Raw genomic sequence first — 11,826 nt, forward strand, 5'->3', positions numbered from 1 at the left:
TGGCTAGGGTATGTCAGGTTGACTGCAAGACGCAGATGAATCAGGGAGGATAAAACACTAAGGTATTAAAAATAAAAGTCAGCTACAGACATGGAAATAAGAATGCTGTAAGAGCATCCAGTACCATCACCATGAATGGGCTCAACAAACATGCTGTTCAATCCTCAGGTCCTTAATCAGACAACAGGGGTCAATGTGAATGCTGATGACAGTTGTCTAACTTTGGCCTTGCATCACTGCCTACAATCTTCCCACCCTGGATGTTTTTAATGAATTCTAACTCAAATAGTAGTGACAGCTAGGAAATGAGAAAACCATGATCTATACTTCAGCCCTGACATCTTCCCTGTAATCTAAGCACAGTATACTTAGTGCCTGTGCTTCCAACCTCACTTCCTCCCCTATGCAAATGCAGCTAAGATGGGGGAGGGGTTGAGGTATGTAGATCTGTGAAGGATGGGTGAAGTTCTTTGAGTGGACTTTCAAGAGAAAAGTAAATCTGGTGTGATGATTAATAGCCTAAGGGAGAAATGGAAGCAAAGAAAGGGTCTGTTTCCTTCATGCCTAGGTTATTTTGCCTTCCACTCTCTCTTTGTCAGAGAAATCATATCTGAGAGATGGGCAACTGAAGAAAGTGTCTTGTAAATATGTGAGTCTGAATCTTCTGGATGCAGTCTTGCCCATGAGTCTTTTTATTTCCTGCATGGGAGGGGTTATTTGGATTACACTTCCTTATCACTGTTTATCATCGAAGGAAGTCAAAACAGAAACCCAAACAGGGCAAGAACCTGGAGGCAGGAGCTGGCACAGAGACCATGAAGGAGTGCTGCTTACTGGCTTGCTCTTCATGGCTTGCTCAACCTGCTCTCTTATAGAAGCCAGGCAATCAGTTCAGATAGCACCACTTACAATGGACTAGACTGTCCACCATCAATCACTATATTAAAAACTGCCCTACAGGCTTGCCTATAGCCTGATCTGATGAATTGCCCATGAGTCTTCTCATGTCTATATGGACACACAAAATCACAAGCTTAGACAGCATGCTCACGCCATTTCACAAGGTCCCACACACTCTGATTTCCTCTGCCCCTGATACATTCAGTCACCACTTGGCTGAAATTTCCTGTGAGATTATTTGTTCCAGAATAGATGATGGAACTATCACAGAAGATTATACAGGAAATAATTAAATATGGATAATGAGATAGAAATGACAGGAAAGAGTCACTTATTCCAGAGTGACAGCTACAGTTAGCACCAGGATGGAAAAGAGACATTCTGCCATAACAGTACTGGAAAGCTCTCGACTTCCCTCCCTGCCTTTCTCCAAGACAGTTTCATGGGCTCCTGGGTGCAGGTAGCTGATGATACCAATTACATGGAATACTACATCTTTAGGTTGGGGACACAACTGCGGTGCCTCCAGATGATCTTCCTGGTTCCACTCTCTGTTTCAGTTAGCAACAGTTGTGCTCCATCGTGTCATGAGTACTTCTCTCCAAGTGACCACTGGTTTTGATTCTGATCTTTGCTTCTTTTTTATCAGCATCTCTCCCACACTGTCCTCTTCCCACATCTTTCACTTGATCTCCCCACTGCCTTAAATTCTCAAACAATGCTGGCTAGTGTATAAGAAAAGTGAGAAGATCTGTGTAGGTGGAGGGAGATCAGGGAGGCAGAAAGTGTGGAGTAGAGATCAAAACTCATCATTGACTTTGAACCAAATTTATCTCCACTTGCTTTGGGTACTGTGTGTTGTTGGAGATTAAAACTCACTTCCTGTCCTTTCAAATACTTTTACTTCTTATTAGAAGATATATTTGCAAACAATTTTATCTTTAATGACCTCATCAAACCATCTATTATGACTAAGTCAGCCTGTTACCTACCACTACCAATCCTGCATCATCTCACCTGATTCTGCCAACAGCTGTCTATATAGGACAGATGAAGCAAGTCCAGGATCTTACCAAATATGAGCCAGGAAATCTTCTATCCATCAAAGTCTACAAGAGACTCAGCTCTTTACCTGTGTTTTGATATTTCTGTTCAAGACAAGTCCTTATGTACGAGTTGTTATAGGTTCGATGATTTGGGGCAAGATGTCTTTATTCTCCATTTGTTTCTCCTCAATAAAAATCTTCACATCTTGAGGCTCCCATCCAATCCAACAGACTCTGTATTATTAACATCACCTGTATATTGTCACATAGCAGATGAATCTGAAGAAAACAATACTAGAAACTTGTAAAAAGGTTTATAGGCAGAGAGAACTACCTCATAAACATCTCTAGTTCTTACTTTCACCATAGAAATGATACTACAGCCATGCCCTTCACCCCATCCGACAGCAAAGACATTATTAAATCATACAGAACTAAAAGGGGTTCCTTTGAACCTTAGTGATACTAACCCATCTTCTGCTTTGTATATTTCCTAGGACCTTACAATCTTATCATCCCAAATGCTCTTTTGTGGAGTTTAACTCAAATGTTTCTGCTGCCATTAAACTACAGCATAAAGATGATCTCTGCTGCCCCATCTCTTTAAGGCTTTGTAGAGCTCAGAGCTTAGATCTTCCATACATACTCTTCTTCAGCCTGATCATGCAACACACAAACCACAGCCATCAGAACCCAAGCTCCTTCCTGCTCATGGGAATTCCCGGCCTGGAGGCGTCCCACTTTTGGATTGCATTTCCTTTCTGCTCCATGTATGCCCTAGCAGTTCTTGGCAACATGGCAGTCCTGTTGGTGGTGCGCTCTGAGCCTTCACTGCACCAGCCCATGTACCTGTTCCTATGCATGCTGTCCACTATTGACCTGATACTCTGCACCTCCACTGTCCCCAAGCTCCTCGCACTCTTTTGGGCAAATGCAGCTGAGATTGCCTTTGGAGCCTGTGCTACCCAGATGTTCTTTATCCACGGTTTCTCGGCTGTAGAATCCGGTATCCTGCTATCAATGGCCTTTGATCGCTATTTGGCCATCTGCCGACCATTGCACTATGGGTCATTGCTGTCCTCAGAGTCTGTGAGCAAGTTAGGAGCTGCTGCTCTGCTCCGTGGCCTGGGGCTCATGACCCCACTTACCTGCCTACTGGCAAGGCTGAGCTACTGTGGCCGAGTGGTAGCACACTCCTACTGTGAGCACATGGCTGTGGTGAAGCTGGCTTGTGGGGGCACACAACCAAACAACATATATGGCATCACAGCAGCCACACTGGTGGTAGGAACTGACTCCATTTGTATTGCCATATCCTATGCACTCATCCTCCGGGCTGTGTTGGGCCTCTCCTCCAAAGAGGCCAGGGCAAAGACCTTTGGCACTTGTGGCTCCCACCTGGGTGTTATCCTTCTCTTCTACACACCAGGGCTCTTCTCATTCTATACCCAGCGCTTTGGTCAACACGTACCCAGGCACGTCCACATCCTCCTGGCTGACCTCTACCTCGTCGTACCACCCATGCTCAACCCCATCATCTATGGGATGAAAACCAAGCAGATCCGAGATGGAGCACTCCGACTACTCAAGAGGGGTCCAGCCCAATCATAGTGCTTCAAGCAGACCTATGCTGGTTTTCTCCAGACCTTGAGTGATGTTTACATGGATTTCTACATGGCTGGAAGGCGGAAACCCACACTCAGTGGTATCCTTACTTTAATATGGAGATCTATCACTTGTCGGAGGAGACATCATCTGATGCTTGCTCTGTGTGATGGAGTCTCAATGCTCAGGAACATTTACCTAAAGGGAGTTTCCAAACTGATAGTGGTGTCCACAGAAATATCACAGTGCAACATCTCTCCTATCTTCCGAACCAAAAAAAAAAAAAAGGATGCTGATTAAAGGAAACAAATGTGGCTACTGACATGATAAGGAAAACAGTTCCCACCCTTGGGCTGCTATGCATATCAGCTAACTCCTTCCTATTGCTGACAAATATTGCATCTTGCAAACGCACCACAGTTTAACCATCTGCTCTTAGACACCTGGATTATTTCCCACTTTGAGCTATTAGAAAATAAAGCTGCTATACTTCTCAACCTACAAGTACAATTGCTAGGACCAAGGGTAGGTATATGTTTAACCGAGCCTGCTGAATGGCTTTGTGCAACACATTGTACCATGTTACAATCTCATCAATGATATCAAACAGTTTCCAGTTGTTCCCCATCTGCTCATGTTTGATAGTGTTATTCTTGTTTTTCATTTTAAGCACTCCAATGAGTATAACCTAGAAGGAATTCATTGCAAAGTTGCTTTGCATTTTTTTACAACTAATTATGTTAAGCAACCTCTCTCATGTTTACTATTAATGAATATTCCTTTTATGAAATTCTTTAGTCCTGTGTCCATTTTAGACTTCCTTGTTTAGTAATTTTTATACTCTCATTTTGCTCTGGATCCCAGTTATTTGTCAAGTATACACGCTGAAAACGTTTGTCTAGTTTTGTGATGCATTTTGTTTTCTTAACATCTTTTACTTAAAATGCGAGTTATGGTGAACTAAAAAAACATTTAGTTTATGCCTTTTTATTCATTTCATAGACTTACTTTTCAATTGAAGGTGTATGGCCCAACACAAATAACAACTATTATGGCATAAAGTAGAATTTGAGGTTTGTTTTTCACCTGTGGATATCCAGCTGCTCCTGCAAATTTTCTTAGGAATTCTTCCTCTGTCAAATTGAGTTGCACTGAACTTTGTCACTTTAGTTAAAGCACAAGTAAGGAGGTCAGAGGACACCCTGCAGGAGTCAGTTCTCTCCTTCCACCATGGGGGTTCTTCAGATCAAGCTCAGGTCATCAGGTTTGATCATAAATGAGCTGAGTCATCTCATCAACCCTATCCTTTAAATTCTTTATCTATAAAGTATTCAATGTTAAAAAAATGTTTCCAAAATAGTACCTGTGTGACTTTTCTCATTTTTCCTATTAATAGTCTACTTTAATATGTGGTGTGTCAAAATCTGCTTTCTACATTGGTACAGTATTAGGGGTCTCTAATTAGTGTATAATATTTGTGTGAAATAATAAGCTATTGAATGTCATAGTGAATCTGAATATTCCATCATCTCTCTATTGGGAAACTTTCATAATATATATATAATGTGATTAGGTCATATTCACCCCCAGTAGCCATACATTGTCCCTGCCCTGTCCCTCTAGTCTCCTTTTCAGTCCCTAGTAAAGTCTCTTCTTCTTCTATATACCTGGAGTTTAATAAACCTACTTTAATCAGAATTTCTATTTTCACTATATTTCCAATGACCCCAAATTTTCTCTAAAATAATCTGTCAATATAGGTATAAAATTGTTTATAGATTATGTTTGTCTTAAAAGTTTTCTGTGATTTGTTAAATCTTTTATTTCCGATATAGAGGGCATGTGCCTCATTCTTTTCTGTAGTGTTTTGGAGAAAAGAAGTATACCCATGCAGTTACTGTTTTTAAAATCAAATTTCTTGATTATTTTCTTTCTATTCATTTTTGTCTTTTACTGAAAACTTCCATGTTGGTTTCTTTTCATCTCTTCATCTTAACTCAGTCTTCTGCCTTGTTAAAGTAAAAGCAGACCAGCAGTCTAGACGAAAGGAGGAAGAATAAACGGGATCTTGAAGAGAACAGTAAATGCCTCTTGCAAGGCACCTGGTTGGCATGTGATCCCATGATTCCCAGACAATGGGAAACTATTCTTCTCTGTCATTAAAAAAAGATAGTATTTCTTACGAGACTGAAAAGTACAGAAACAGTAGAAGATCCGACAGTTTTAGGCTCATGAAACCAAATGTCTCATCACCAAATTTGAAGCACCAGACTTTCACAATCAGAAAATTTGACCCAGGTGACCTTTTGATGAGCACATTCCATTGTCTTGATATCTCTAGCATATCTAACATGCATATTCCAGACCTCATTCTCAGTCTGTCCTTCAGCCATAGGGAAGTAAAGTCTACTTCAAAGCCTTTGTTGTGTTTTAGTTAGAATGTCATAAGCTCATTATTTTCCCTTACAAAGACATTTATCTATGAGGATGCAAACTCCATCTAAACCAACCTATCATAATCCCTAAGACTGGCATATCCTCAGAACACCCAAGCATCGTTTTTCCCTTCCACCTTCATCCTAACAAACAAGCAAAACAGGAAGTCTTGAGTACCAGGACATCACTGTGATAGATGTTATCACTACTTGACAGCAGCTGCTTGGTCCCTCTTACTCTCAAACTACATCAAATGACCAGATCATACCCTTAGAGTTTCTTTTCAGAGCTGTTTATTATATCTACTGTCTTTCTTGGCTTCTCTAGAAAACACAACCTGAGGCAAAAACAGTATGTGCAAACACTGTATTGCATAGTGTGATATTTTCCCAGGAGGGAAACAAAGAACGAGTGAAGAGAGAGGCCCCAGTGGTCAGCTGTTTGTTTAGCATGCCGGATGTCCCCCTATGGGCTCTGAGGAGCTCCTGCCTTGTGACACAAACTCCATGGAAGGAGATGAAAGACAAGGCAGCTTCATCTTCTTTGGTTAAAGTTCATGTCTATTCCTTTGTACTTTGAGTTTACAAATGTGAGCAGCAGCAGTGGAAAGGAATGGAAGATAGGACATTTGTGCTACAGAGGGTAGAGCCAGAGAAGTGACCCAAGCCCCTTGGAGGAGCCAGAGGATCATGAATAGATCCCAGATATTGACCCTGAATTATTTATACTGTTAGAGTTTGATTTTGCTTCGACTGACTGTGACCCTGTCCCGGTTCTTCCCTCTTGAATAAAGAAAGTGTTTCGTGTATTTTTTATTTTACAGGAGCCCACAGTTGAGAGACTGAATTATTAAGTGGTTTTCAGGTTTTCAAAGAGACTTTGGATTTTAAATGGACTGAAAAAAGTGAATTTGTAAAGACTGTGGGTCTTTTTAAATTTATAAAAATGCTTTTATTGTGATGTGTATATTGATGTGTAGTGCTAGGGATAAACAAAAATGAAAGTTTTTGGCTTAACAGTGATATACTTGTGTGTCAAGTTGACAATGGGTCAGTTGTGCTGACTAGCATAACAGAACCTTAGTAGACTCCCAAACCTTAACACATCTGAATCCATGATGGAAGTATGTTCAGGCCATAAAACTTAGCACATAGACAGCACCACTTGCCAAAATGAAAACAAAGACCCAATACATCAAAGTTCTTATTTCTAAGAAAGTTTATAAATATTCTAATAATTATGCTTTTTGGCCTCTGTAGTTCTACTTTTGGGTAAACGTTCTTGTAAACTGACATATGTCAACCCAGGATATCTTTTTTGTGTTTAGAAGCTCACCTTGAGAAAGGCCCAGGGCTCTGCTGGGATCCCAAACACCCAGTGCAGTCACTGACTGGCTAATAAAGACTTTCTATTGACTTAAATCCATATCCAAGTTGTCTCTGGTGGTTTATGACATCTTGACACAAGGCATAGTCATCTGAATGGAGAGAGCTTCAATTGAGAAAATGTCTCCATAAGATAAGGCTATAGACAAGCCTATGGCATTTTCTTAATTCATTATTGTTGGGAAGAGCCCAGTCCATTTTAGGTGGGGCTACCCTTGGGATGGTGGTCCCAGGTTCTATGAGAAAACAGGCTGAGCAAGCCATGATAAGTGAGCCAATATGCAGCATTCCTTCATGGCCTCTGCATCAGCTAGTCTCCAGCTTCCTGCCCTGCTAGAGTTCCTGTCCTGACTTCCTCTGATTGTAAACAGTGTTGTAGAAATGTAAACTAAACAAACTCTTTATTCCTCATTTTGCCTTTGGTCCTGGTGTTCCATCACAGCAAGGATAATCATAACTAAGATACTATGTTGTTATTTTTACTGTCCAAGCTAACAAATGTTGATGCACAACAATGCATGCAACAGTATGATAGATAGGGAATGACATAAGAGCCTCGCAGCAGTCACTGCAATAGGCCCTGAAGCCAAAAGCAAACATGCATTCAACAGCAAAAGCAGCTTCACTTTCAATTCCAAGAGCAGTATTTACAGCCCCCTGGAGCCTCTGCTATCCCACTAGCCATAAAGGCATATGGGTGGATCCAGGTTAGCACCATCCGAATCTGGTACAATGAGGAAGCAGCCAAAGAATGTGAGAGTTAAAGACACAGTGGGGTGATGGAGTAAAATGAAAAATTGTCTACTGTCTTAGAGGAAGCTGAAGGAGGTTTTAGAGTGAAAAGACTCACTATTAAGTGCTGATATCGATGAGTGGAACCTTTTTAAATGGTTTTGGTTTTTTGAGATTAATAGAATTAAACCATTTTCCCCTTCTCTTTCCTCCCTCAAAGTCCTCCCATGTACCTTCCACCCTCACACTCAAATTCATAGGCTCCTTTTCTTGAAATGTAATATATACATTGCTAAATATATAAATCTAGCCTGCCCAGTCCATATAATGTTGCTTGTGTGAATAATGTTTTCTACGAATAACCAATTGGTGCATTTTTCCCAGGGAAGACTACTCCCACTTTAGCCTTCCTTGACAAGTCATTTCAGTGGAGTTAATGGATCCATAAGCCTGGTGTGAAAGCAAGAAAGAATATGAAGGAAAGAATTACTGGTAATGAGAATATTCAACATTTCTACTTTTCCCTTCCTTTCTGAATAAAATTCCCACACCTGTTGTGAGTCATTCTCACAGGAGGAAAATCTAACCCAAAAAGTTGACAAGGGCATGGGTACCAAATTGTCTTCTTTAAGGGCTGAGAAGTGTATTGGTGCTAACCATATAGCATGGTTCTATATGAAGAGAGGGGAGTGACTGGGTATTGCTTGTTTCTTAATTCATTTAGCTTAGGGATTTGTTAGGATCCTTAAAACTGCACGATTTAACTGGTAAAGTACAGATATCCCTCTTAGCTCACCCCATAATAAATTAGGTCCTTCAGAAATATAATCTTGTATGTATGGGCTTCTTATACTATAGACAAGTGAAGATGATTTAAGCAGTCCCCCCGCCCCCACTGAAATGACTCTACAAGCCTACCCATCCTCCTGAGATACAAGTTCTTCAGTCACCCTCACATCTTCTCCAAAGGAATGAGACAATGATACAAATTAAAATGGATCCATAAAGAGACATAACCCCCAAGGAAAAATGAGATCTTAAGAATGGAAGCTGCCAAGCTACAAGAACTTCATTCTCTGTTTCATGCATGAAGACCACCTGGATGTCTGGCATAATGGCTGCTTAGAAACTGAGTTTCAGAGATGAAAACTGAGCCTTAAGGCCAGGCATGGTGACATACATTATCATTCCAGAATTTAAGATACCAAAGCAGAAAGATTAATTTGAAGCCAGCCTAGGCAACATGATGAGAACTTGTCATAATAAATGAAGGAAGAGGGGGAAACAGAGGAGGAGGGGGAGGGGTGGAAATAGAAGAGAAAGAGGAAGAGGAGGAAATGAAGAAGGAAGGGTGGGAGACAAAAGCTAAGCTTGTAACATCTTTACAAGTGACTCCTGACAGGGTTGGCAGTTTGGGAGAAACAGAAATTTAATCTAGGCACAATGCTTTCTTAAAGGACAAAGTCTTGAAGAATATTACTAAATGTGGAGTTTTCCCTCTTTAAATTTAAGGCATTCAGATACCTAATGACCAGAAAACCTAATGACAAGAAAAATCTTCACTTGGGAAAATTTGTATCCATTCAATATCATGTTGAATCTTTATACAACAACAAAATGTAGAGTAAGTTGAAAATGATAAGATTTTTCTCAATGTAAAATTCCACCTCTCAACAAGTGCAACAGTAAATTATAATCAATGCTTTATAAATACCTACAGAAGAGGTGAAGAAGTATAGGAGGGGCAATATAGACAGGGCCTTGTATGAAAAAATCTACAAACCTTTAAAAACAGGAGCTCAGGGACCAGGAAAATAATTCAGTCAACAAAGTACATAGAGGAATGACAGCCAATGTTGTTCTCTAGCCTACATATGCATATATATGCAGAGAGAGAGAGAGAGAGAGAGAGAGAGAGAGAGAGAGACCACCACCACCACACCTTTCAGGAAGACTATAAAAACAATAAGAAATCGAGTCTCTCCTCCCCCAGTTCTGGGTTGTAGCAGTTTTCTTCCTCCATAAAAAGAAAACATCAATTCAAGCCTCCTATACTAGGCAAGGTTTAAACGTCATTCTTATAAATACTTCTAAAGCATGTGTCAACATTCTACTTAAGCTCAACTGTGTTGTGAAATGGTGTTTGTGTAAAGTGATGGGGAGTTAGACAACTCTCAGATCTGCTCTCAAACCTATGGGAGGTTCCTAGGGATTCCTAGAGTTTGGGGTCTGGGGAAGGGTAATTAAATTGAACATTTGATCTTGGTGTGAAGAAGTTGTTGGCAGACAGTAGGCAAGGTCACTACCTCAGATTTATGAAGTACAGGGGATATATGACATTACTAAATGTGGAGTTTTCCCTCATTAAATTTAAGGCATTCAGATACCTAATGACCAGACCCTTACTTTCTCAACTTTGTGTCCTCATTTTAAAAAAATTGACTCCAATTTATGATTCTCATATATTTGTGGGTATGCAGCCATTCATTAGCATGTACTTGACCTACCAAAGGCCATGGCCTTCAAAAGATGGACTCTCTGTCTTCCAACAGCTGCCTCTGGCCCTCACAATATTTGCATCATCTCTTCTACAAGGACCCCTGAGCTGTGAGAGGAGATGATGTGATATTATAGATGTTCCATTTAAGGCTGAACATACGGAGTCTCTGACTTTCTACTCCTTGACAAGTTGTGGGTGTCTGAGTTAATCACAGAGACCATGGGTGACAATAAGAAAACAATGTTTCCCAGACACAGCAGGGTAGTCAGTCTCATGTGGACTGACAGCACCTGGGGAGGAGTGCAAAAGATCTCAGCAGGCTTAGGCCAGATAAAATCTCACCATGGAGATGGGAGGTGGGCACAAATTTCCACCCCTAGCTGAGGAGCTATTGGCAATTGATAGCTATTTCTCGGAGCCAGTTAAAACAAAAGTTTGGGGAAGACATATAAACACAGCTTACCTCAGGTGTTCCTTACTTACACATGAAATGCAAAGAGGAATCTAGGAAGAAGAGATGCCTGTATAGACCATGTACAATTAGTTTTAACTGTCTATTTGACACAATCTAGAATCATCTGAGAAGGGAGTCTCCATTGAGGTACTTCCTAGATCAAATTGGTCTGCGTGCATGCCTGTAGAGCATTGTCTTGTTTGTTAAATGACCCAGTCCACACTGGGTGGCACCATTCCCTGGGCAAGAGATCCTGGGCTGTATAAGAGTGGAAGGGACTGGCTAAGTACAAGCAGGCTACAATCCATGTGGTTTTTTCCTCTCTGCTCTTGTCTACAGTTATGATACTTCAAGTTCCTGTGTTGACTTGCATCCAATAGCAGACTCTTTGTAAACCAAATACAGCCTTCCCTTCCATGTTGCTTTTTGTCTGGGTATTTTATTACAGTAACAGAAATGACATTAGAACAGATTGATAGTAAAAGCAGATTAGCAGCCTGGGTGAGCTGTTGCAGCATGTATGACTCTAGGGTAGTTCACCTAGTTCACCTCTGGTTTAATAAAACAAGAAAAGGATTATCACTGCGGTGCTCCAACATGCTCAGCGTCTGAAGTCTTTAACTATAGAGGTCAGGAGGGTCCCACAAGGAGCTCAACAGTTAAGACAAAGCATTCAAAGGCCTCAAAAGTTGACTCATTCTCTACACCTTCCTCTCCCCCAGATTCATAGTGGTCCTCTGAGGTCATATATTTCTGGATCCTTCCGTC

At 40.8% G+C, this 11,826-nt stretch overlaps 1 protein-coding gene across 1 annotated transcript; it reads left to right on the top strand.

The window, feature by feature from the left end:
* Window positions 1-2,609: 2,609 nt before the first annotated feature.
* Window positions 2,610-3,557, top strand: LOC110299401 (olfactory receptor 52P1-like). Its single transcript, XM_021169085.2, has one exon. It carries the CDS (start codon window positions 2,610-2,612, stop codon window positions 3,555-3,557), a length of 948 nt encoding a protein of 315 aa, XP_021024744.1.
* The last annotated feature ends 8,269 nt before the right edge of the window (window positions 3,558-11,826 follow it).

The sequence above is a fragment of the Mus caroli genome, unplaced genomic scaffold, assembly GCF_978045245.1.
Source record: "Mus caroli unplaced genomic scaffold, Mus_caroli_1 scaffold_8, whole genome shotgun sequence".
NCBI classification, from domain to species: Eukaryota; Metazoa; Chordata; class Mammalia; order Rodentia; family Muridae; genus Mus; species Mus caroli.